The following is a 23,663-nucleotide window of genomic DNA, read 5'->3' on the forward strand; positions in this document are numbered from 1 at the left end:
AACCGGAGGATATTGGTCATGTCCGAGGACACTACTAGTACATATTAATCCACCAGTATCACTTGTCTAGAACGATCCTCACTAACGATGATAAGAGGAATATCTGGCAGCGTACATTATTGCCTTAGTAGCCATGGCAAGCCTATATGACAAACGTTGTAACAAGTGCCATCTCTGGACAGGGACTGGAGTGACCCAGGCTGATTCACTTCTGGATTTTACCCTATCTACGGAAGCATTAATATAATCACCGACATTGGTGCTATTATCATGAAACTCGATTCTTTTGAAGCGAAAACATACCATACAACAGGGTCATAGATATGGTTTGTAATGACCTACCCAGATTGTGGCATTTTGTAGCATTGTGCCGCTTGTAGGATATAAGCAGCCTTATCAGTAGCGATAGCGATTAGATATAGTTACCGCCAACTACGGAAGAAAAAAAGTTCGCCGACCCATCTCAGCTTCAGTTTCTATCAACCACAACCAACAAAACCAATAATCCACCATGCCTCACAAGCACAAGAGAAGGAAAAATGACTCGAGGTGAGTACCAAAGCACCCAGACATAACAAATGTTATACATAAAATGCTAATCCCACCACAGCATCTACGACCTCCCACCCACCATGATCGCGAACCCTCTCCCGGTTCGCGATCCCAACGCCCCGAAAACCAAAGGCAAAAAGCCCACCCCCAAGTCCAAAGACGCAAAGAAAGAAAACACCTCGACCTTTGCCCGCAGCAAATCCTCCCTGGACGATGATACCCCCCGCGCCTTCCGCCGGCTGATGCAGCTCCAAGCCAACGGCGGCAAGCAAGCACCACCCAAATCCGACGCCAGCGAGACAGGAAGCAAGAAGCGCAAGCGCGATACAACCGAGGACAGAAAAGAGTCGTCGCGGAAGAAGACTGCTGGATCGTCGACTACGACTACGAGCGCGAATGCCGCGACATCTACAACCGCTGCCGCGGAACCCAAGCCCACGTCTAAGCTGAAGATCCTCCCGGGGGAGAAATTGTCAGATTTCGCTGCGCGGGTCGATCGCGAGATGCCAATATCGGGGATGAAGAGGTCGGGCAAGCCGGCGTCGGCCGATCTGCCTAAGCTGCGCGAGGAGCGGCGGACGAAGCACGAGAAGCACCTGCGTCGATTACAGGAGCAGTGGCGGAAGGAGGAAGTGGAGATCTTGGAGCGTGAGGCGGCCGAGCGGGAGGAGCGGGAAGCCGAAATGGAGGAACAATTGGAATTGTGGAAGGAGTGGGAGATGGAGGCTGGCAAGGGCAAGGCGAAGAAAAAGGGCGCTGCCGCGAGAAGAAAGAAGAAGGGCGACGGTCCCCAGGAGGATGATGGTCCGGATCCGTGGGCGAAGCTGAAGAAACGGGACCGGATGAACAAACCGGCGAACCCCTTTGATGTGGTTCAGGCGCCGCCGCAATTGACGAAGCCGAAGGAGGTTTTCAAGGTCCGCGGCGGAGCCAGAGTCGATGTCGCGAATGTTCCTGCTGCCGTGGGAAGTCTGAGACGGAGAGAGGAGCTGGCAAGCGAGCGGAGGACTATTGTGGAAGAGTATCGGCGGTTGATGGCTGAAAAGCGGCGTTGAGTTGCTGGATTTGTGGCTCTTGAGATGTAATACCCTTTTGAGGCTTTTTTATGCCACTGATAAAAGAGAATGCTTTACTTTGCGCACCACATACATAAGAAAGTCTTCATGCTCATTGAATGAGAAGACATGGCTTCCGGAATGCTTTTGTATATACAATGCATCTATGACCCCATAACACCCAATGAGAACAGAACAAGATCAAACTCTTTACACAATTGTCTTCAAAGCTCATGCGTTCTGCAGAGACTTGACATAATCTGCCGCCTTGGCCTTGATCTCCTCCACCATCTTCTCATCACCACCACTAGCAGCTGCCAGCTTTTCCTCAAACGACAGCCATTTCTTGAAGAAGAACTTGGCCTGCTTGGGACGGAGCTTCTTGCTGGCATCGATAGGAGCAGCAGCACCCTTTTTGGCGTCCCGGATACCAAGTACGCGCTCGAAAAGCCGCCGGACCTGCTCCGCATCGCCATTCTTGATTTCCAAGTCCAAGAGCACGTTCCAAAGGTCAATCCGCTTGGGGAACGAGGAGAGCAGGCCCTCAAACACAGTTCGGCCACGTTCGACGTCTCCGTTTGACGAGCGGAATTCCAGCTGACCGAATTTAGAGGTAGTCTCCACGTGTGTGTGAGAGGGCAGAGACTGGAGTGCGCGAGGAAGCAGAGCACGAGCACGATCAGGCGCCGCCATGCCATCAAACAGGAAGCTGGCGTAGTTCAGGAAGAACTTGGGCGAGTTGGAGATCTTCTTCTTGAGAGCCGTCTGGAAGAGCTCATCCGCTTTCTGTAAGGTCAATTGAGTCAGCTTTCGCATACTTAAAACGTCTCTTCATTACTGATATCAGATGTGACTCACTTCATTCTTTCCTGACTGAATGTAGATGCTCGTCATGCGGTCGTAGATCTCCTGAGTATCGTTGTACTGGCAGGCGCGCTTGAACACCTCGTCGAGACTGTCATCATTGCCGTATGTGTTCTCCAAGTTGAGCAGAGCCACCCAAATGTTCAACTTCTCGCTGTCCTGACCGATGCTAATGGTGCGAAGGGCACGTTCGGCGATTTCCTTGGCCTTTTCGACCTCGCCGAGCTCCAACTGGAAGGCCATGTACTTCAGCCAGAGAAGCGAAGAGTCAGGCTCACCGAGCAGTAGCCGTTCGTAGTCAGCAACTGTCTGTGGCCCATTGGCGTCCAACTCGCCAGTGCGATCTACCTGGATCTCAGGCTTGCGGCTCTTCTTTTTCTTCTTCCGAGAGTTGTCTTCATCGCCATCGGAATCCGACTGCATCGCTTCGTCCTCATCATCTTTGACGTTTCCACTCCAGTCAAAGCCTGTTGCACCGAGGCCCCCTTCTCTTTCAACAAGCGCGCTGGTCATCTCCACATCCTCATCGCTCTCCTCACCATCACTCTCACTGTCTTCCTCAAGATCGACGCCTCTTAGAGATTCGTCATCGTCATCGTCCTCGTAATTGTCACTTCCTTCTACGTCGACACCGCCCATGCCATCTAGGCTGATGCCGTCTGAGTCACCATCCTCGTCACTGCCGCTTTCATCTTCCTCATCATGATCCTTGAAGTGGGAAGCCTTCAAGCTGAATGAAATCTTCCCTGACTCACGATCGATCTTGATGATCTTGGCTTTGACAACGTCGCCTTCCTCGTACAAGGTGCGGGCATTGTCAACTCGCTTGTCAGCCATTTCACTACGATGGCATAGACCGCTGATGTTGGCAGATCGATCGATGACAATGAAGGCGCCGAATTCCTCCACTTTGCGAACCTTGCCGGTGACGACCTGACCGACTTTGAGGTCATGCATCGTGATGGGCGCCTTGTAGTCTGGATCTAAGACAGATTCCTTGAGACTGATCTGCAATCTGCCTTGCTCGGGATCGACAACGGTCACCCGTCCCTTGACCAACTGGTCGACTTGGAAAGAGTCCTTCCACTCCTTGAGGTAGGAATCCGACAAGTCAGAGACCCGAACGTAGGCCGTCACATCGTGGCCCAGAGTTACAAAGAGACCGCTATCAGCCACTCTCTTGACAAATCCTCGAACTACGTCATTGACCTTGAGCTGCTTCATAGAAGTGATTTCGGGATCCTGGACCGGAAGTGAGGAACTCAGAACTTTCGATGGGCGGAGCGAGAGGGAAATCTTCTTGTTGGCTTTGTCAACACCCACCACGCAAGCACGGAGCACCTCGTTCTTGTGGTAGACAGTAGGGTTCGCCTTCGAATAGTCATCGGCCAAGTCTATCAGATTGACGGCACCTACGATCGAATCGCTGAGCTGCATAATGACCTGCTTCTCGGTGACCTTCGTGACTCGTCCGGGCAGAATCATGCCAACAGAGATATCTGCGAAGGACAGCTTGCTAGAGCGTTGCTTGGCTGTAAGATCTAGGCGACCCTTTTCGGTGTCGACGGCAGTGACATGGACCTTCAGCGCTGAGCCGATCGGAAAATGCTTCTCCACGTCGGTGAAAAGAGACAGGTCATCCGAAGCGTCCATGAACCGCAGTCGTCCGCGAACATTGGGCGAGAGGTTGATCCAGAGACAATCGTCAGCAACGTTGTTGATGAAACCGACCCAGGTTGAGCCAACCTGGACTTGCTCCAAGTTCAACGGGGAAGGATTGGCAGCCTGTAGGAAACTTGGCTTAATAGAAAGTTCAAAAACGGGGAACTTCCCAGACCGGTGACTGATTGGAAGGAACTTGTGGCTGCGGGCATCATGGATACCCAAGATTCTAGCTGAGATGATTTGCTTGGGACGGAAGAATCGCAATGGTTGTTTGCGGTCCTTGATGTCTTCCCACTTATCGAAGACCTCCGAGACGTCAATGCGACCCTGCACGTTGTCCGCAAGGTGAACGTTGACCTGGGTTGCCTTGACAGACACGACTTTACACTTCACGGTCCTGCCAAAGGTGAAATCGGACATCGACTCGATGCTTTCATCCACAGCATTGCTGAGGACATCGTTCGAAGGAGTGGGCTTGCTAGCGGACTTCTTTGGACCAGCCGAGGTCGCTTCCGAAGGCTTCATGCTCAGTATGAATCTTTGGAAGTCGGTTTCGATGGAGTGCACAGTTGCAGCAACAATCTGCGATTTGACCATGCCAAAATCAGGTTTACTGGCATTCTCGTCCGCTAAGAGCCTCTTAGGCACCAATCCAGTGATGCCACCGAGGAACTCGACAAACAGTCCATCGGATGTGATGTTTCGGACAAAGCCAGTGACTTCAGCGCCTTCTTGGATATCCTCAAACTTAGCCGGGAGGAATCCTTGCTTGGCTGCTTTCTTGAGACTCGCTCTAGCTGAGACTTTGATGAGTCTGCGGGCTCTCTGAATGTCAAGTACGAGAAGATCATTGAGCTTCTGGCCAACACGAATTTTCGAAAGGGCCGAGCTCTGCTTGGATTCAGAACCATCCACCACATGCGCAAGATCTAAGCGAGCAATAAGACCGAACTCGTCCAACTTGAGAAGGATATCGTCGCTAGACTTCTCAAAGACCGTTCCTGTGACGAGCAGCCCGGGCCGGATCTTCTCAAACGCCTTCTTATAGGTCTCGGTGAATGTCGAGGGATCTTTGCATGAGACTGCTAGTTTTTCAAGAGATGGATCCACGCTCAAAGCGTGAACGTTAACCACTTGCCCTTGTCTAAAGTGTTGCGAAGGATCCTTGATAAAAGCTTCGCTCATCTCCGACACAGGAAGGAAGCCGCGAACTGAGCCGTAGAATTGGACGACAGCGCCATGTGGTTGAATGTTCACAATTGTACCCGGAGACTGAGCGCCTGGAACGATGTCTTGGTAATCCTTCCAGATGGCAGATTCGCTGTTGAGCAGACTCTTCTTCAGAGTTAGGCGAATCTGACGCTTCTGAAGGTTGACCGACAAGATCCGAGCCGTAATCATCATGCCTTCCCGGAACTTCTTCTCAGGAAATTGGAGAGCCGCGTCTGCGAAGTGCATAGAGGGAACAAGACCGGTGATACCGTCAGCCAAAGCCACGATCAGACCATCGACCCCAGTTGGCCCAATCAACAGCTTCTCAATCTTTCCCTTGACCACAGCACCCACAGTCACATCCTCCAGACGTAAGAAGGGCTGCTCGATGACCTTCCTCTCAAAGGAGAGCAGATAGAGGTCATCAAGAGCACTGTAGCCGACAACCCTAGCCTCATGGACGGAATCAATTCGGAAGGGACCGTGTTCAGGTGCGATGTTTTCAACTTTTCCGTCTGCTAATCGGGAGACATGAACAAAGCCCATGTGTTTCGTAGAGCCGATCTGCACATAAACACCAAGTCCAGGATCAACGGTGACGACCTTGGTTTCAGGTATGATTGCAGAAACTGCCGGTGCATCCTCAGAGGTGCCAGGTCCATGACCCTCCGTCGCAAACTTCAGAACATGGTCGAGTATTGAAAAGCCGACTTTGAATGGCTCAGAAGCTGGGAAGGTGCACACAATACGTGCCTTGATCTTGGCACCGATCTGAAACTTCTTTGTTAAGTCTTTTCCCGAGTTGCCGCCAGACTGCACCAAGTCCACTGTGGCATCCAACATGCCCATGATCTTACCGATCATTCCGCTGGAAGAAACGTCTGTTAACAGGATTTCTGCTGCAGTACCAGGAAGAAATGAGTTAATTGTCGATGCCGTGCTGAGATAATGTGATTTCTTGATAGATCCAGAGGACTGAAGGTTGGCGGATAATTTGACAACGCTTCCGTTGGCGTTTTGGCCAGTGACCATACACAGGAAAACCGATCCTTCTTTGATGCTCGAATAGTTTGTCTTGGGGTCGATCTCCTTCTTAGACATGAAGCCCTTGACGTCTGCGCCCTCAATACCCAGGTCCATTACCAGACCATGGTCTTCCACACTGACAACCGAAGCTTGAACGGCAGTATTGACCTCCAGATCCGATTTTGAGAACCCGGTGTTTGTCTGTCTTGGATCAACTGAAAGTTCAATACGCTTTTTGTTCTTCGAGGGAGCATCTGCGCCGTTGCTCCCAACAGAAACAACGGATGCCCGCAGGTACTGGCCAAGATAGAAGTAGTCGGTCAGATCCAACGAATCCTCACCCTCCGAATCCTCTTCCGCGTCGCTATCGTCGTTGTCATCATCATTAAGAATCCTCTCAATCTTCTCTTCCAGCTTTTTGGAAACCGCAGTCAAGGGAACATATCCGGTGAGGTTATTCGGAAGAGATAAACCAATATCGTGAGCATTAATGCTCGACACTTGGCCTAATACCATCGATCCGGGTACAATACGCTGCAATTGTCAGCCTTGCATAACAGCCACAACACACGCATAATCCGAGCCTACCTTGAAGTTGAGACCTTCAATTCGCACACCTTGCTTCTCGTTTGCTTCTTGCTCTGCGCGCTTCTTGCTTTTGGTCTTTCTTTTCCGAGACTGTTTGGCAGAGGTCGCATTGTCATCCGCATCGTTCATCTCAATGTCTTCATCGTCATCTTCATCGGCGAAATTGTCAGAGGGCTTCTTGGAGCCCTTCTGCTCGAAGAGCACATCCTTAGTTGCTTGGATATGGATCTGCTTTTTTTCGAGAGGTGTCAGGACGCTTCCTCCACCGCGAGGAAACGAAGGCTCGTCATCGCGCAGCACCGAAAGTTCAGTAGCTTTAGGGTCGGTGGTAGATTCTGATGTTCTCTGCTTTTTCTGATCTTTGCTGCCCTCTTCAGCTCCAACTCGAACGCGCTTCTGGGGCTGACGAGTCACTGCCTGCTCCGCAGCATTGCCCTTGCGCTTGATAGGGGCCATAGCTGATAGACAAGGGGCACCAGAGAATCAGATGCGGCCTTGTGTCAATCTTGCTGGACGTCCTTCAAATCAGCTAGCTCAACAGGACCAGTTCAAAAAAAAAATAGCGGATTCAAAAAATTTCTGGATCTATGATGACAGACCGCCTTCCGCATCAAGCACAACCCCATCACTTTAACTGAAGAGTCCACCGCCTACCGGAAACAGCAGCTCGCGTCACGAAACAAGCACGTCGACACGAGACTCGCTTCGGATTTGTTCTGCTGCCCGCGACGCATAGTTGATAGTGCAGTCCTAGGTACTACTAGTACTACACTCCATTCCCCAGCTCCCACCATGCCGCAATTTCGCACCATTTAGCCCATTCTGCTCCTATTCCTCTATTTTCGTCTGTTGTTTTTTTTTTGAATAGAATGCCTTTGTATGTCTTTCGTTTGCCTATAACCCACAATGGATAGCTCCCATGACCTCCCCGAAGTACCTCGATCGGAACCTGTCTTTCCTGCCTCGTCATCACAGGAGTTTCCTTCATCTCCACCGTCAATAGCATCAGACGCTGGCATGCGACGCAAACCTAAGAAGCCTCCACCAGTCACACCACGGTCTTTCCGGCGGTTCTTTACTCCTCGTTCGATGCTGAACGGCGGAAATGGCGCGGGAACGGTTAGGACGAATCGGCAGGCGTTGAAGGTGCTCAGCTCACCAGCTGTCAACCGTCTGGGTCCAGCCTTCACACGTGCATTGAAAGCAGTGGGAAATAGAACTGTCCATAACCACTCTTCAGATCTCATGCGGACTCCAAGCAGGAAGCGGAAATTATCCTTCTCCTCTGTCGGTTCTCCGCTACAGTCGTCGCCATTGCGGAAAGTTCGTGTCAGGTTTCCTGTTGACGATGAAGAGGAGTTGAGCCTCTCAGTTAAGGATATCAAGGCTGGCAATGACGCACAAGATCTTGAAAATAAACCTGCAATGCCTAGCAAGCTATTGCTTCCCATTGCGCCTATTCGGCGGTCACACGCGCTCCAGACATCCGGAGGGCTTTACATGCGAAGCGTCTCTGGACCACGGGCCAATCGAGTCACAATACGATCCAATGCCGGGGCTGGTTGGTTATCTCTTCATACTGGACCTTCTTACCCTATTCTCACTATGTTTCAGGATGGCAGGATTTGACCTCCACGTTCTACTCTCGATCGACCGACAGCCATTCCTGCGCGAGCTACACTGGGGACCGTCTCGCTCTCCCTTTCTGCACTGCAACATGTAATAGTATGTGATCTGCTCGTCTTCAATCTTCGCTCTCACTCATTTATTGCCGATTCCGCTGACTGTTGTCCAATCTTATAGCGAATTCACTTGTTGCGGTAGGCGATGAAGAAGGAGGCATTCGATTACTTGACTCCGCCAAAGACGACAAAAGCGGCTTTTCCAAGGCGTACCTAACGTTTCGTCCACACATGAACGCAATAATGGATCTTGAATTCTCGTCCGATGATATGCTACTGGCAACAGCTTCTGGAGACCAAACCGCACTGGTGATTGATATGGCTACGCAGAAACCGATATACTGTCTGTCAAACCATGTATCCTCAGTGAAGCGCGTTCAATTCCAACCAGCGGCGAATAACAAAGTCCTTGCAACTTGCAGCCGGGATGGAAATGTCAGCATCTGGGATCTTCGGTGCAAAGGCTTCGAGAAGCCATCTTTACAGGTCCGGTGCTCGCTGGAATCTGATTCAGACAATTCGTCGTCGCCTCTGGCTTCCAAGATGATTTATCCCCAAGTCCTTAATACAATACATGGAGCCCACGCCTGGATGCCCCAAACTTCGATCTCCGATAAATCCGAACCCCAAATTGGCCGCTCCGACATCACGGTAACCTCGTTGACTTTTCTTTCCCCCGGCCGCGAAAATCTCTTCGTGACAGCGTCGGAGGCCAATGCATGCGTGAGACTCTGGGATTTGCGTACCGCACACAGCAACCGTCGTGGTCGCCCTGTCCTTCCTCTTTCGACAACTCGTGAACCGGATAGCCACATTAAATATAGGCGCTTTGGACTCACCTCACTGACACTCAATGGGGATGGTTCGCGGCTCTACACGCTCTGTAGGGATGGCACTGTTTACGCATACTCCACATCCCACCTGGTACTTGGACATGCACCCGAACTTTCGCTCTATAACAATCGCCCAAGACGCTCAGGTGGCTCTGACAAAGAAGGTTTGGGTCCATTGTACGGCTTTCGCCATCCGCGTTTGCAAGTGTCTTCATTCTACGTCAAAGTCAGCGTCCGCAAAGCCGTTGCAGACAAAGCGGAAATGTTAGCTGTTGGAAGCAGTGATCATTGTGCCGTCCTCTTCCCTACTGATGAGAGGTTCCTTCATTCTCCCGCCGAGAAACCGGCTGTAGATTTGAATCCCCAGTCGCCCGGGATGCCATTCACTCGCTCTGGCTTACGCCGCACTAATTCAGCGGTTGGCTTGTCCGGACGACTGGAAGATACCGTACCGATCTACCAATCCGGAACACCATTGGTTGAGGGCCACAAGAAGGAGGTGTCAGCTGTCTCGTGGTCTGTGGATGGGGAGCTAATTACGGTCAGCGACGACTATAGCGCCAGGTGTTGGCGCGAAGGGCCTGATGCTCGAGATCTACGAGTCGGCGGTGAGACGGAAGGTAGACGATGGAAGTGTGGCTGGGCCGAGCTCGAAAATCAATATGACGACAATGATGAATGACCTTTCGAGAATCGAAAGCTTCCCTCCTTTGCTGGATTTACGGTTCATGTGAGCATTTCGAGGCGTCTGGGTATGGTTTATGTTCATTTAGCGCGGGACTGGCTGCTCAATATAGAGGACGTGCAGCAGCTTACTGTGACATTTAGCGGCATGCATTGTATAGCAGCGATGTGCCTTGGTGCATAGTGCATTTTATGGAAAGAGACTTTTTTTAGGTTTTTGGAGGTTGGGTACGTGCATTTGTTCACGAGCAGATTGTGTTCAGAGTGCATTCAGTTGGATTATGCCCTAAGGAGGGTTACGAATGAGCTGACAACCGAAGGATCAGCTTCATGAGCTCCTTCAAGAGTGACCCCTCGCTCAATATGCCTCCAGGGTGTCGAACCAAGCCTTAAATAGAGCATGGCCTGCGAGGCAACAGGAATGAAAACAATATTACGGATTACAGAAATGAACAGAGCTGGAAATCTGTACTCATGATAGCTTATTATGCTTTTAGACTTCTTTACCTTGATCTAAGACTCCATGCATAAGCAAGTAAAAGTTACCAAGCAGTCATCGAGCTCTTAGTGACCGTGTCCATCATCCTCCTTCCTTTCGGGGTCCAGCTTGATCATGGTATCGATACGCATGATGGCTATGCAGGCCTCGACAGCACTCTTGAACTGCTTGACCTTACCCATGCTAGGTTCCAAGACACCTGCCTTGATGGAATCGTGGACTCGTCCCTTAGTCAGATCAAGTCCATAGTTCTTGTAGTTCTTCTTTTTGGCGATAGCCTTATCGTCCTTGTTGGCGGGGCTTTCTTCGATGCGTTGAGAGGCCCAGTGGCGGCTCCGGAGTTGAGCAACGAGCTCAGAAGAGTCTTTGGCGGCATTGACTGCCAATGTCTTGGGAACAATGAGAAGAGACTGGGCGAATTCACCGATAGCTAGCTGCTCCCGAGAGCCCTGTGAAATATGAGCCGTTAGAGAGTGAAATCTCGAGAGGAGGAAGCATGATGTGAACGTACCACTGTGACTGCAAACTCTTCAAGGTAGATATGGAGCGCCGTTTCGACAGCACCACCTCCAGGAACGATGCTACCACTCTCAAGAGTGCGCTTGACGGCGCAAAGAGAATCGTGGACCGAACGCTCCATCTCATCTAAGCTGTAGTCATTGGGTCCTCTGAGAATGATTGAGGCCGAGGTGTGGACCTTGGTTCCTTTGACCAGAATACACTCGTCATCTGATATCCGCTCCTGCACAACTTCCTCTGCATACCCGAGGTTTGATGCGTCGAATTTCTCGTCGCCGTTGAGGTCAGAGAGTGAGCTTACCAAGGTAGCTCCAGTGGCCTTGGCAATTCGTCTCAAATCCTCCTTCTTGCAGCGTCTGACAGCCATAGCACCCCTCTCGACGAAGAGCTTGAGAACCATGTCGTCAATACCCTTAGTTGTGAAAACGACATTTGCTCCAGACTTGAGGATCATCTCTACCCGCTCAAGAACAATGCCAGACTCTCTTTCACGGATCTTCTCTAGTTGATCAGGATCATCAACTGTGATCTGAACGCCAAGCTTCATCCTCTCTTTCTGCAAGTTCATATCGAGGCAAGCGATCTTTGCGTCGGTTATCCGGGTCTTCATGGCTTGTGAAGCGACGGTACAGTTGAGTGCATAACCCTTGACAAGCATGGATTCCGTGCCGCTCTTTCCGTGAGCCTTGAGCAGATTCACAGCCTTGACTGGGTATTTAACCTCATTCTTCTGATTTGTGGTCTTCACCAGCAACATAGCATCAACGACGATGTTGGCGAAGAAATCCGCGTCCGCGCCAATGATTTTGCTTGACATAGAAGTCTTGGCAATGTTAACCAGGCTGTCCTTTCCTAGCGCGTCGACTTTCGTGGTGATGTTCTCATTCATATACTTGACAGCTTCCCTGAGGGCTAGTCGGTAGCCATTGATAATAGTCGTGGGGTGGATACGGTTCTTCATTAACTCGTTTGCTCGTCGTAACAGTTCGGCAGCAATGAGGACGACGGAAGTGGTACCGTCTCCGACCTAAAAGATTACAGGATCAGCAAAAGAGCTTTTTAGGACACAAAATCGGCGCGACCGATGGGCCTTACCTCCTTGTCCTGTTGTTGGGCTAGATCAACGAGGATCTTTCCAGCAGGGTGTTCTATATCCAGCAAACTCAGAATAGTGGCACCATCGTTGGTTACGGTCACATCCTATATTGACAATCAGAACCCTGCAAGAGATGTCGAGGGGTTGAGCTCAGAAGGCTTACCCCTATGTCATCCACCATCATCTTGTCCAGACCAGAAGGACCAAAGGAGCTCTTGACAACATTTGCAATAGCCTGAGTCGCAAGGACTGCGTGTCTCATCAGCATTTAAGAATTCAGTTATATCAATTGTAGTATCTTATCACACACCATTCTGCTCGCGGACATCAGCACCAGTTATTTTCTGTCCACCCAAGACTGTGCGATGGTCGTCAGTGAAACGGTCTCAAAGATGGAACTTTTTTCGGGGCCTGAAGCTCACAAAGAGTATCCGCATTGCGCGGCGCCTCGAAAATGCCTGCCATGATTACTCGATAGTAGAGAAAGACACTTGTGACGAGATGGCAGAGCTCCCACTACTGGAGATCTCGTTCTGCTGCCGACTCTCGTTGGTCTCCCGCTAAAAGTTCTGCCGGCCCCGAGGCGGTGAAGATTTTCCAAGATGCATCCCACTTTAACGAGGGGAATGCGGCCCTCATTTTGCACCCAACGGACGAGTCATCTGCCTTGGCAATTGCCCTCTGTTGTTTCCTGTCTGTTGTTCTAGCGACTGCTCGGCTCGACCCTCGTTTGCAAAATGGCCAGCCAAAACCCCGCTGACACTCCGGTCACTACTGACCCTGTCACCCTCCCTGATCGCAGTCAGAACCCCGCTGAAGCTGATAAGGCCGCTACCCAAGGCGAAACCTCCAAGAATGCCGCCAAGAAGGCAGCAAAACTCGCGAAGCAGGCTGCTGACAAGGCCGAGAAGGCTGCGAACAAGGGCATTGGAAAGTCGGAGGCTAAGAAGCCTACATCGAAGGCACCTAAGAAGAAGATTGAAGGTGCTTCTTTAATCGGTATCGATGTCTCCAAGGAGGAGGACTTCCCCGGATGGTATCAGCAGGTTCTTACAAAGGGTGACATGTTGGATTACTACGACGTTTCTGGATGCTTCATTCTCAAGGTACGACTGTTTTCTCTTCCTGGGATGGGTATACTACCATCAACTGTTATGGTCCCGTTGCTGATGAGACGTCTACAGCCTGCTTCTTACTTTATCTGGGAGGAGATTCAAAACTGGTTCAATGCAGAGATTAAGAAGGTTGGCGTCAAAAACTGCTCATTTCCTCTATTCGTCTCCGAGGATGTGCTGCAGAGAGAGAAGGATCACATCGAAGGTTTCGCTGCCGAAGTTGCTTGGGTGACTCATGCGTATGATTTTCCCTTTGACCAGCTTTGTATGTATTTGTTGTATGACTGACCTACTCCTTTGCAGAGGGAACACCCCTCTTGAGAAGAAGATCGCCATCCGTCCCACATCAGAAACTGTCATGTACCCCTACTACGCCAAATGGATCAGAAGTCACCGTGACCTGCCTCTCAAGCTCAACCAGTGGAACTCGGTCGTCAGATGGGAGTTCAAGCATCCTCAGCCTTTCCTTAGGACAAGAGAGTTTTTGTGGCAGGAGGGTCACACCGCTCACCTTACCGAGGAGGCCGCTCGCGAAGAGGTCCTACACATGCTCAACCTCTATGCTCGGATTTACGAAGAGCTCCTCGCTGTTCCCGTCGTGAAGGGCCAAAAGACAGAGAAGGAGAAGTTTGCCGGTGGTCTTTACACTACCACTGTTGAAGGTTACATTCCTGCTACTGGTCGTGGTATCCAGGGTGGAACGTCACACGGCCTTGGCCAGAACTTCAGTAAGATGTTCGGAATCACCGTCGAGGACCCATCTGCCAAGCCTGATGAGAAGAAGGCTCCTCTCCATGTCTGGCAGAACTCGTGGGGCCTTTCCACCCGTACTCTGGGTGTCATGGTCATGATTCACAGTGACAACCGCGGTTTGGTCCTTCCTCCTCGCGTTGCTGAGACCCAGACGATCATCGTCCCTGTCGGTATCACTGCCAAGACTTCGGATGAGGAGCGAGAGAAGCTCTACGCGGAGATCGACAGCCTTGTCTCCCTCCTCAAGGCTGCGGGTATCCGTGCCGATAGCGACAAGAGAGAAGGCTACTCCCCTGGCTGGAAGTTCAACGACTGGGAACTTCGTGGTGTCCCTCTGCGTATTGAATTCGGTCCTGGTGAGTCTGCTGGTCGTTACGTCACGGCCGCCCGTCGTGACATTCCCGGTAAGGATGGCAAGTCTACTATTGCCATTGATGAGCTGTCCACCGCCGTTCCTGCCCTGCTGGAAACCATCCACAAGGATCTGTACAAGCGCGCAGATGACGAATTCCGCTCTCATCGCAAGCTCATCACCAACTGGGATGATTTCTCCCCCGCCCTCAATGACAAGAACATTTGTGTCATCCCTCACTGTCTCACAGAGGAGTGCGAGGATCAGATCAAGGAACTGAGCGCCCGCAAGGCGGAGGAGGATTCGGGTGTGCCCCAAGACGCCAGGGCTCCCAGCATGGGCGCCAAGTCTCTCTGCATTCCCTTCGATCAGCCCGAGGGCATCATCCCCGGCCAGACCAAGTGCACCAACCCCAAGTGCACCCGTATGGCCGAGAAGTGGTGCATGTTTGGACGTAGGTTCCCATTCTATATCCCTCTGCCAGAGAACGAATTGAACAAGTCACTGACTATTTGCACGCAGGTTCCTACTAAACGTCAAACATGGCATTCGAGTCATGCATATCCACGTCAGATTGTTCCATTCGCCTGCATGGCGGTGGTAACTATGACTTTATGATTTTCCTTTCTCTGCTGTTTTAGTTTCGGTGAAGGGTGTGTGTATTTAGTTGAAGGTACATTCGAAAAACAAGGTCCGGTTGCATTGTTGAAGTGAGTTAGGGGAGTGATCTTCGGGATACCTCTGTGGTTGTTTTGTTCATGCATTCAGAGTCAGATCTAGCATACCATATCCGTACCTTGAACATGGGAATCAACAATCACAACTTTTCAGCAAGAGCTCTGGTTGCTATTTTGGAACATATCTTCATTGTATCCTAGTTGTGACTCAGCGTCTTGAGTTGGAAGGGGGGTAAAAAAGAAAAAATGAAAGGGGAAAACTGGATTAAGGCTATTAGGCTGAAGTGATTGCCTCATCAGGATGGTTGATATTAGAGTATCTAAAACTTCTTTCACGCCTGGCTATACCTGGCTATGCCTAATGACCCAAGATAAGAGATGACGCAAAGAACAGAAACGCTTCCAAGCATGGAGAGGAAGATTGCGGAGAACGCCTGGTATATACAACAGATGAAGTATGAACTGGATGATTTGAGATTCAAGGAAAAGACGTAGTCATGTGGGAGTTGGTTTTTCAAGGAGTGTGAATCAGGGATCTGCAGTAGTGCAGCGTCTCAACCTGACTATATTGATTTTCTCATTTTCTCACTGAGAAGAGGGAGAGGATAGTGTTGAATGTTACAGACATCAGTAAGACTCGACCGAACGTGCGCATCGGACCTGGTGTTCGTGTCTGGGGGAGTGATCAGCCGGCTTGTTTGCGCTCATGACGGAGCCTCCTCGGATAGAAAGATTCCTGCGCGTGCCATGTGGCCAGTTCATTAACCGGTAGGCATTCCTCGGGGAGGTACTCTCCATCATGTAGGCGACATTGTTTTGGTCGACGGCCTGGATTTGGAATCGTGGGGTCCCAATGCTGGGGAGTTGGATTATCTCCTCATCACTGTCGTCTGCGGAGAAGCTGGTCCGGCCGTCACTGGAGGACGAAGACGTCTGTGCGCGCATGTAATAGACCGAAGGTGTGGTGTGGGATATGTCCGAGACGCTGTGTGAACCGAGAGTGCCGGCGGATTGGGTTCGTCCAGAGTCACGAACTGCTTTTGGAGACCTTCTCGACCTGCTATTGGGAGGAGACTTCTGTGCTCGAAGGAGGATATCCATGTACGTCACTTGTTCTTCGGGTTGGTCATTGCCCGCAAGTGTTCCGTCTTGCTTCACGTTGAGGAACCCGGGAGATGGAGGCGGGGCATCTGTGTGCCTTCGTCTACTGGATGATTCGGAGCCTTGGCGGAAGACCATCACAGGCACGCTACTTGATATGCTCTTGCGCTCCGAGCCTCTTCTATGCTTTTTGAAGGAGCCGCGTCTGATCAACTTGAAAAATTGACTTTCTTTTGCGGAGAAACTCCTGGTCAGCCCTTGAGTTGCCGAAATTTCGTCGCTATCAAAAGGATCCTGGGATGAGGAGAGTGTAAAGAGAGGACCCGCCTCAGGGACAGGTACCCGTCGGAAGGCTTCGTGAGAATTAATCTCTCGAACTATCGCATCTTGTAGAGTTTCAAAGGTGGGATGGGGCGAAATAGCTCCTGCAGAGGAATTGAAAGCCTGCTTGAACATGTCCATAATCTCCGCCACCTTCTGGTTTGACGGAGGCAGAGGAGAGATAGACGTGGGAGTTCCGACAGGTAAGGGGCTGTTCATGACTTCAGCAATGCTAAGATTCTGTTTCATATCATAGTTGCTAGGAGTTGGTGGCTGGATTGCATGGTGCGAGATCCTTGACGTAGGTTTTCCTCGAGCCGCTAACTCCGTGTTGATAGAAAGGTCCCGGACGTTTTTCTTGGAGTTGAGTCTGGGTGATTTACCGTGGGTTGACGGCGAGCTTCTCGTCACTTCAAGAGAGCCCTTCCCTTTTGATGGACCCATCTTCCAGCCTTGAGTCATTGGCAGAGGCAGTGTTGGACTGTCTGGGAGAGGCGTGTTGCTCCATTTGTCGCCTTGCTTGTGAGCTGGAGGGACGCCCAAGTAGCTCTCAGCATTAGGTGCAGATTGTTCTTCCGACGCATTTGTAAATTCAGCCATTATATTCGGCGCCGACCTGTGGGCTCGTAAAGAACGAAGTTGAGACGAGGAGCTCGAGCCTGGCCGTGAGCTTAATGATGTGATTTTGCCCCCATTGGCCCTTGGGAGTAACCGGCTGCTGACTTCACGCTGAGGTACCTCTCCACTTGATTGGGATGCGCATGTTGATGCAGCCTGCGATCGAGAGCTAGCGCTTCGGGAAATTGGGCGTTTGTTCATTCGATTCTTTGCAATATTTCTGTCTGCCACATCTTCTTGATAAAGAGCCGAGATAAGACGGGAATACACCTTCTGCGTGCGCGGTTGTCCCTGAAGAAATCGAACCATATTGCGCTCAGCGATATCTTCATTAAAAGGAGTAGTGGGTGACAATGCATTGGCTATCTGCATCTGATATCTATGCGACGAGAACAAGGCATCTAGCAGATCGACATGTCGTGGATTGCGCTGCGTGAAACGACTCGAAGCACGAGAGGATGGAGCACGGGAACGAGAAGATAAAGGTCGTGCCTGCATTTGGTCATGCAATTCTTCGAACTGTTTTTCAATGCTCTGAAAATGTTCGTCGGCATCGAGCTGCCGTGAAGTATTTAAGCTCCGGGACCTCTGCAGTTGGTTCACAGGTTGAGTTGGTGGGCCCCGTGCTTCATCTGAATCCGCAGCGTCTGCTGATGAACTTTTCTCGGCCTGGAAAAATCTCTTCAGGACAGCCATGTTAGATGAACAATAGCCAGGGGAATTTGGTTGACAGGAATGTCACAAGTGAGGGAGTCCCCGTATAAATAGGATTGTCTTTGGTACCGGCTAAGAAGCTCAGATGTAGCCGAAAAGAGATCAAATAATGAGTTTCCAGAACAAAGAAAGGAATACTGAGTCAGGTAAAGTTGACAAAGGAATGGAATCGGTAGAGCAATTAGACAGTCTCAAAGATCGTATCATTAGACATGATTGCATCAATGCTTTTTGAATCGGGTGTATTTCTGGGTTATCCCAGAGAAGTAGCCTGCATATTTTGTCTCGACGAGTTGAGAAAGAGAAAGGGAGAGTCTCCCAGAGAGGTGAGAACTTGAGATATTCTGGCTCTGCAAAGGAGAGATAATCCGACAGGCAATTGAAAATAATTTTAACTGCTGTCCAGTCCGCAGATCCGACAGTTGGTGCTGGATCAGGGGGAAGTAGTGGCCCAGTGCCGATATCCACTACTGTGAGGGACGAAGCTAACAGGCAGAGGGTTGAGGCTAAGCCGACAGACAGGACTCTGGCTCACGACTTAGGAGGGGATTAATGTGCCGCTTGAGCTCGATTGGTAATTCAATAGGCCAATGGATGATCATGGCTAATGCTCATTTTCGATGTGTTTACGGAGTACGGAGTAGTTCATATCAACTACCTAGACTAGTACTCCGGAGTTAGACAGGCCCATTGAGGCTTTATCCTGTCCACTTTTAGTGGTGGCTATCGCATACTCGCGAAGTCACAATCGACAATGATGAGCTTTTTTAAGAAGATTTTGTAGAACGTGCAGTCTGTAGCAGTCTTGGCCCTAACGTTCTTACATGGCATATGCATGACCTAGATCGAGCCTTATCAAGCAATGCTGCAGCCTGCATTGCCAGCATGCCATCACTGCAAGCGAGTCAACCTGCGGGGCTCTCGGTTGTGCAGGCTTGGGGCCCTTGGAAACGGCCGGCCACAAGCAGTATAGTGATAAAATGCAAGATAGCAGTTACGAGCATAGATGAATGGGCGCATCAAAGGTGCTCAGTGCTCAGTGACAGTGTGCCATCTGCCGTAAAGTTTATGGAAATGGAGTTGGGCTGTTGGCTTAGGAAACAGAGAACCAGACACCAGTCAAAAGCCGGAAGAATGGGTCCCGATGGATCCCGCGAACACCCAGCGCGTTAAACAAGGCCAATTATTGGTGGGTGCCGTGTGATCGTCCAGTAGGCCAGGAACCGTCTCAATCAGCAAAAGAAACCGGCGGACTGAGCTCATAGCCTTGGATGATTTAGATCATATGTAAAGGAGTATGGACATTATTCCCGAGTTTGTACTCCGTACTTTTCTTTTGGACTTTGGGGTTTGGAGTGCTGTTTAGGTGGAATTTCTCATGAGCAACGTTCAGCCACTGGTGTTCTGGCAAATTTGAACTTGCTTGCGAGTTGCGGCCTGTCTGACAGTGAAAGACGTTAGTTGTCAAACTTCTTCACAAAGTTATCAATGCGTCAAGGCAAAAAGCTTTGACTATGTATGCCATTTCTTTTTTTTTTCACTCCTTTTCTCCTGTTTTTCAGGTTCCCCATACCCCTGACAATATGTCAAACGGCTTTAGCCTTTAACATTGTACCTGCAAGCCATTATTGAGGATTCGTTGAAATCCCAGTGTTATTCCGGTTCGACATTGCAATATCCTGCAAGATGATCTAGATCCTGCTGGATGTAATCTAGGTGTTCGCGACGATGGCCTGATTAGGTTGAGATAATTTGATCGAGCTTCGAGATGGTGAAACACCGATGGTGGATAGCACAAATCTTGATGCTGTTTGGGCTTCGAAGGTCGAACGAAGGGAAAGACTCGATCGGGAAATGTCCGCGGGGAGTCACGAGCTAGGTGGTTTCCGGCCAGTATCAATGAGCATTTTTAAAGTTACTTTTACACATAACCAATTCTGTACAATCATAACCGTCTATCATCCATACCTCTGTTACGGGGACAATAAATAGGACCATAAAATAGACAGACAGTCTTTGAAGGGATTTTACTACAGAGTATCCTACCAAAAGTCCAAGACTTCCCCTGACTTCCCAGCAGAGAGACGGGGCGGGAAACACGGAAACCGTTGGAGCCACAATGGAGCCGACAGGATCATTTTAATCTAGCATGGAGTATTTGTTTTTCTTCGTGTCTGACGCCAGCAATAATGTGTCAAGTCAGTGAGGTAGGATGACTGCTCCCTTTGACTTCCTCAGAGTGCCCAATGTCACTCGTGAACATAGTATCTTTGAATCAGTGCTTCGTGCGACTTCGGAGCTCAGTATAGCTGGTATAGCTCTACCATAAGCCCATCACTTATCCGGCAGAAGTAGAAGCAAAATCTGGAGTTGAAAGCGAAAAGAATATCGCCGTGTTTTTCGACTGGACTAGAACTCTCTGGTTGACATAGTTCTATTTACGAACTACACCAACTCAGGAGCTAGCAATATCGGGAATCTCTGCCAACGATCTTAATCTTAAGGCAAATTAGTCTTCAAAGCCATGACCACTACCGGCTACACCTTGTCCTTCTATTGCTATATGCGGTTAGCGCTGTGTGATACAGTACAATCTCCCTGGCAGATCCTCTATCACAGGATGGACTAAAGGGATATCTACGGAGTAGTGTCCCCGAGAAAGCGAGAGACACCGCCACATGTAAACTTTGATATTGCAGACAAAGAGTGCAAAGAGAGACATCAGGAGTAATTTATGCTCCAAGGGTCTGTACCATTAGTGTATCATAGAAGGGAGCAAAGCTGGGTAGTGATGAGGCTTCTACACTGAATACAGATTACATGCCTTGACATTCAGGCGCTGAAATAGGTTCTCACCGCCTACATTCTGCAGTCATGCAGCCTCACGTGCTTCATGAAACCCTTAACTTGTAGTTTAAATTAACCTAGAGCTACTACTACCAGGTTCAACAAACCTCTTCCTGTGTTCATGTAACTGCCATCAACAGAAACAAAATCATCCAACCAGGCTATGCACCAAATGATGCTCCATGCTGTGAAACCAAACTAACTCCTTTTTATCGCTACCGCAAAGAAATCTGTTCGTCCCAAAGGAGGCATGGCCGCAAGAGCTCGTGGAGAAAGAATGATTGTGCAAGGATGGAACCCAGCTACTTCTCGGCAGTAGCCTCAGAAGCACCCTTGTTGGCGTCTTCCTCGTTGGTCTGATCGGCTCTCTTGCGCTTAGTGGTGCGTCTCTTCTTAACGGGAGGAGCGATCTCAGATTCAGCGGTGTTGACGTTCTTGGAACGACGGGGTTTGAAAACACCCATCTTGGGCATAGTCTTGCCAGGCGCTTTTTCGGCTTCAGTCTTGACTTCGGTGTTGCCAGACTCCGCGGTGATGTCGTCAGCGCTTTCAGTGTCGTCGTCTCCCTTCAGAGCGTCTTCGATCTTTCCCTTGAGACGGATCCATCTCATGTGAGCGGCCCCCTTGTTCAGATTGGTGGCCTTGCACACAGTGTTCCAGTTAATCTATGATAAACCAGTATGGTCAGCTATGTCCTGGTCGTCTTGAGGGGAGCATCATGAGCAATAAAGCGATTGACATCAAGAGGTTTTCTCTGCTGCTACTCGTCTATGCTCGTTTCATTACTTTCGAGAGAGAACTTACGGTCTTATCGTTCACACCGTTAAGAATGTGATACATGAAGATGTGTTGCTCGTCAACGGGGGTGGTTGACTTTGGCATCGCGACGTTTGGAATCGGACCTGATGGGAGAGATGAAAATGTAACGAGGATGCTTTAATCAACGTGGAGGTTAAAGCGAAAGTGATTGAAAGCTGATGAGGAAGAGAGTGGTCGGACGAGAGGTGGGTGTTTATTTTGAAATGAGTCGAGCTCACCTCACAGGCAGGCAAAATATCAGCTCTAGTGGTTTAGTCCAAAACCGCCTTACCTGGTGTTTGATTCACCGGTAGTACGCACAGTGAGAGCTCACTCAATCTATGATTCCACTGGATTTTGAGGATTCTACTGAGGGAGCAATGACTGATGCTCTGTTACATCTAATCATAATATAACAAATGAAAAAGATCTTACAAGACGTTGGCATTATTTCTTCGTTCATTACACGAGACCTCAAACTGTAGCAAGGCCGGCAAACCGTTCAGCAGATTCCCTCACTGCCTCTGCCAGAACCGTATGCGCTCCCCGAGCAGCGTCCACCGCCCCATCTATCAAAGCGTCATGCCCCGAGCGCTTGTCATCGGGCCCTAATAGCACCTTCGAACTATCCCCCTTGAGCCATATTTCTGTAATCTCATCCCGAGAAGGCATATATGCGACTACACATGCTGACAGGATAGACCGATGTTCAGCCGGGTCTGTATCCAGCATAAGCTTCGGCGTTGACTTTTCTCCCTCCGCGGACTCGTCAGAAACAAGAGCAGCTACGCCGCCAGCCACGAGGTCCAAACAGTCGATCCGCGCGTCCGCAATAGCCGCAGAGGCAGCCGTGATGCATCCAGCCAGAACATTCATCATTCCCCACGGAGCATCATGAGAGTCTGGCGCATCGCCCCACCACCGATCATCTTCAGCCTCTAAGATCGTAATTGTGATGTCCAATCCACTCTTCGGCCACCGTTCAGCAACAACAACACCCCGCAGCGCGGTCTCTAAATGCACACCCAGGTCCCGTTCGCTAGCGTCTCGGACGTGCCCTTTCCTCCTGCGGGCAGCGAACGGCGCATATTTGACATGAGTGGTGAGAACAAGGTTGGGCGAGAATGTAGCAGAGCGGGGAAGCGGTTTAGGTCCGTGAACGGTGCATGCAAGCTTCAGAGCTGAAGAAGGAGGGATGAGAGATTGAGGAGAAGAGCGTGCAGCGGCGAGGGAGGCTGAGGGTTCGAATTCGAGGTATGCGGAGCCAGATGCGGAGGGGATCAAGCCAGTCCTGAGGACTGATACACAGACATGTTAGCTCCTGCGCGGGCGATAAATCGAACTGACGTCTCACATATCTTGCGCAGTTCATTTGGCTGCCTTTGCCGTTGTGGCCTGCCAGATGCAGTACCAGTTGTAGATTTGAGCGACGAGGCGAAGACCGCAGGCCTTGTGTCGCTGGGCGGCCCATTGATTCTTCGTCGATCAGTCATAGCAGATTAACTTGGAATGGGAAGAGGCTTCGAATCGGACGGAAAAGGCAATAAGCGATTGATAAAAGAAGAAATTGCCAATGCTCCTTTAACAGAAATCCCGACAAGCAGCCTGCCAGCGACTTTCCCAGTCCAGAAACGGAAATCTGCGATTTCAGAAGATGTTTGCACTGTTTGTCTGCGTCCGCTGGTGGATCACACTTTTTTTCCCACGACTATTTCTTCTCTGTTTTTCTCCTTCTCCTCCTTCATCTCTTCTATGCTTGAATGCCCAACAACCAAACCTCTGATGATGAAGCTTGGGTTATCGATAAAAGTGCATCTACTTCTAGACTGCCATCTGCTCACAAACATCCTGATACTTACTTACTCACTGTAAGTTTGTCTGCCTAATCTCACTGTCAATTCACACCCTTCATGACGAAATTGATTTCCAAAAATCTTAAGTTCTGGCGACAAATAAATGGGCTTGAACAAACATGCATCACCATCTGATCGAAATTCTTATCCACAATTGCTGTCAGCTCGTTTCGCTTCATGCAGTCTTGCTGACCACTTATCAGACAGGAAATCTCACTTATTCTTGAAAAATTCGGACA

General features: G+C 50.1%; 8 protein-coding genes across 8 annotated transcripts; 3 read left to right on the forward strand and 5 right to left on the reverse strand.

Annotated features, from left to right (window-relative positions):
• Positions 1 to 632: 632 nt before the first annotated feature.
• Positions 633 to 1,607, forward strand: CDV56_104841 (uncharacterized protein; the record flags this gene model as incomplete). Its single annotated transcript, XM_026758460.1, has 1 exon — positions 633 to 1,607. The coding sequence occupies one exon, from the start codon at positions 633 to 635 to the stop codon at positions 1,605 to 1,607; it is 975 nt and encodes a 324-aa protein (XP_026613294.1).
• A 231-nt stretch (positions 1,608 to 1,838) lies between these two features.
• Positions 1,839 to 7,418, reverse strand: CDV56_104938 (putative rRNA biogenesis protein RRP5; the record flags this gene model as incomplete). Its single annotated transcript, XM_026758557.1, has 3 exons — positions 1,839 to 2,393; positions 2,466 to 6,908; positions 6,963 to 7,418. The coding sequence occupies 3 exons, from the start codon at positions 7,416 to 7,418 to the stop codon at positions 1,839 to 1,841; spliced, it is 5,454 nt and encodes a 1,817-aa protein (XP_026613295.1).
• Positions 7,419 to 7,868: 450 nt separating this feature from the next.
• On the forward strand, positions 7,869 to 10,159 carry CDV56_105417 (WD40 repeat domain-containing protein; the record flags this gene model as incomplete). The annotated part of the gene is made up of 4 exons (XM_026759036.1): positions 7,869 to 8,139; positions 8,203 to 8,523; positions 8,577 to 8,687; positions 8,766 to 10,159. The coding sequence occupies 4 exons, from the start codon at positions 7,869 to 7,871 to the stop codon at positions 10,157 to 10,159; spliced, it is 2,097 nt and encodes a 698-aa protein (XP_026613296.1).
• Positions 10,160 to 10,725: 566 nt separating this feature from the next.
• Positions 10,726 to 12,740, reverse strand: CCT1 (chaperonin-containing T-complex alpha subunit TCP1; the record flags this gene model as incomplete). The annotated part of the gene is made up of 6 exons (XM_026759256.1): positions 10,726 to 11,109; positions 11,172 to 12,206; positions 12,275 to 12,379; positions 12,439 to 12,524; positions 12,586 to 12,633; positions 12,698 to 12,740. The coding sequence occupies 6 exons, from the start codon at positions 12,738 to 12,740 to the stop codon at positions 10,726 to 10,728; spliced, it is 1,701 nt and encodes a 566-aa protein (XP_026613297.1).
• A 272-nt stretch (positions 12,741 to 13,012) lies between these two features.
• CDV56_105799 (proline--tRNA ligase) lies at positions 13,013 to 15,028 on the forward strand (the record flags this gene model as incomplete). Its single annotated transcript, XM_026759418.1, has 4 exons — positions 13,013 to 13,381; positions 13,460 to 13,629; positions 13,694 to 14,949; positions 15,018 to 15,028. The coding sequence occupies 4 exons, from the start codon at positions 13,013 to 13,015 to the stop codon at positions 15,026 to 15,028; spliced, it is 1,806 nt and encodes a 601-aa protein (XP_026613298.1).
• A 771-nt stretch (positions 15,029 to 15,799) lies between these two features.
• CDV56_105996 (uncharacterized protein) lies at positions 15,800 to 17,908 on the reverse strand (the record flags this gene model as incomplete). Its single annotated transcript, XM_026759615.1, has 1 exon — positions 15,800 to 17,908. The coding sequence occupies one exon, from the start codon at positions 17,906 to 17,908 to the stop codon at positions 15,800 to 15,802; it is 2,109 nt and encodes a 702-aa protein (XP_026613299.1).
• Positions 17,909 to 21,075: 3,167 nt separating this feature from the next.
• On the reverse strand, positions 21,076 to 21,655 carry CDV56_106340 (uncharacterized protein; the record flags this gene model as incomplete). Its single annotated transcript, XM_026759959.1, has 2 exons — positions 21,076 to 21,438; positions 21,578 to 21,655. 2 exons carry the CDS (start codon positions 21,653 to 21,655, stop codon positions 21,076 to 21,078), a joined length of 441 nt encoding a protein of 146 aa, XP_026613300.1.
• A 390-nt stretch (positions 21,656 to 22,045) lies between these two features.
• CDV56_106399 (3' exoribonuclease family protein) lies at positions 22,046 to 23,064 on the reverse strand (the record flags this gene model as incomplete). Its single annotated transcript, XM_026760018.1, has 2 exons — positions 22,046 to 22,869; positions 22,926 to 23,064. The coding sequence occupies 2 exons, from the start codon at positions 23,062 to 23,064 to the stop codon at positions 22,046 to 22,048; spliced, it is 963 nt and encodes a 320-aa protein (XP_026613301.1).
• Positions 23,065 to 23,663: the final 599 nt, after the last annotated feature.

Source organism: Aspergillus thermomutatus, assembly GCF_002237265.1.
Source record: "Aspergillus thermomutatus strain HMR AF 39 chromosome Unknown NODE_133, whole genome shotgun sequence".
NCBI classification, from domain to species: Eukaryota; Fungi; Ascomycota; class Eurotiomycetes; order Eurotiales; family Aspergillaceae; genus Aspergillus; species Aspergillus thermomutatus.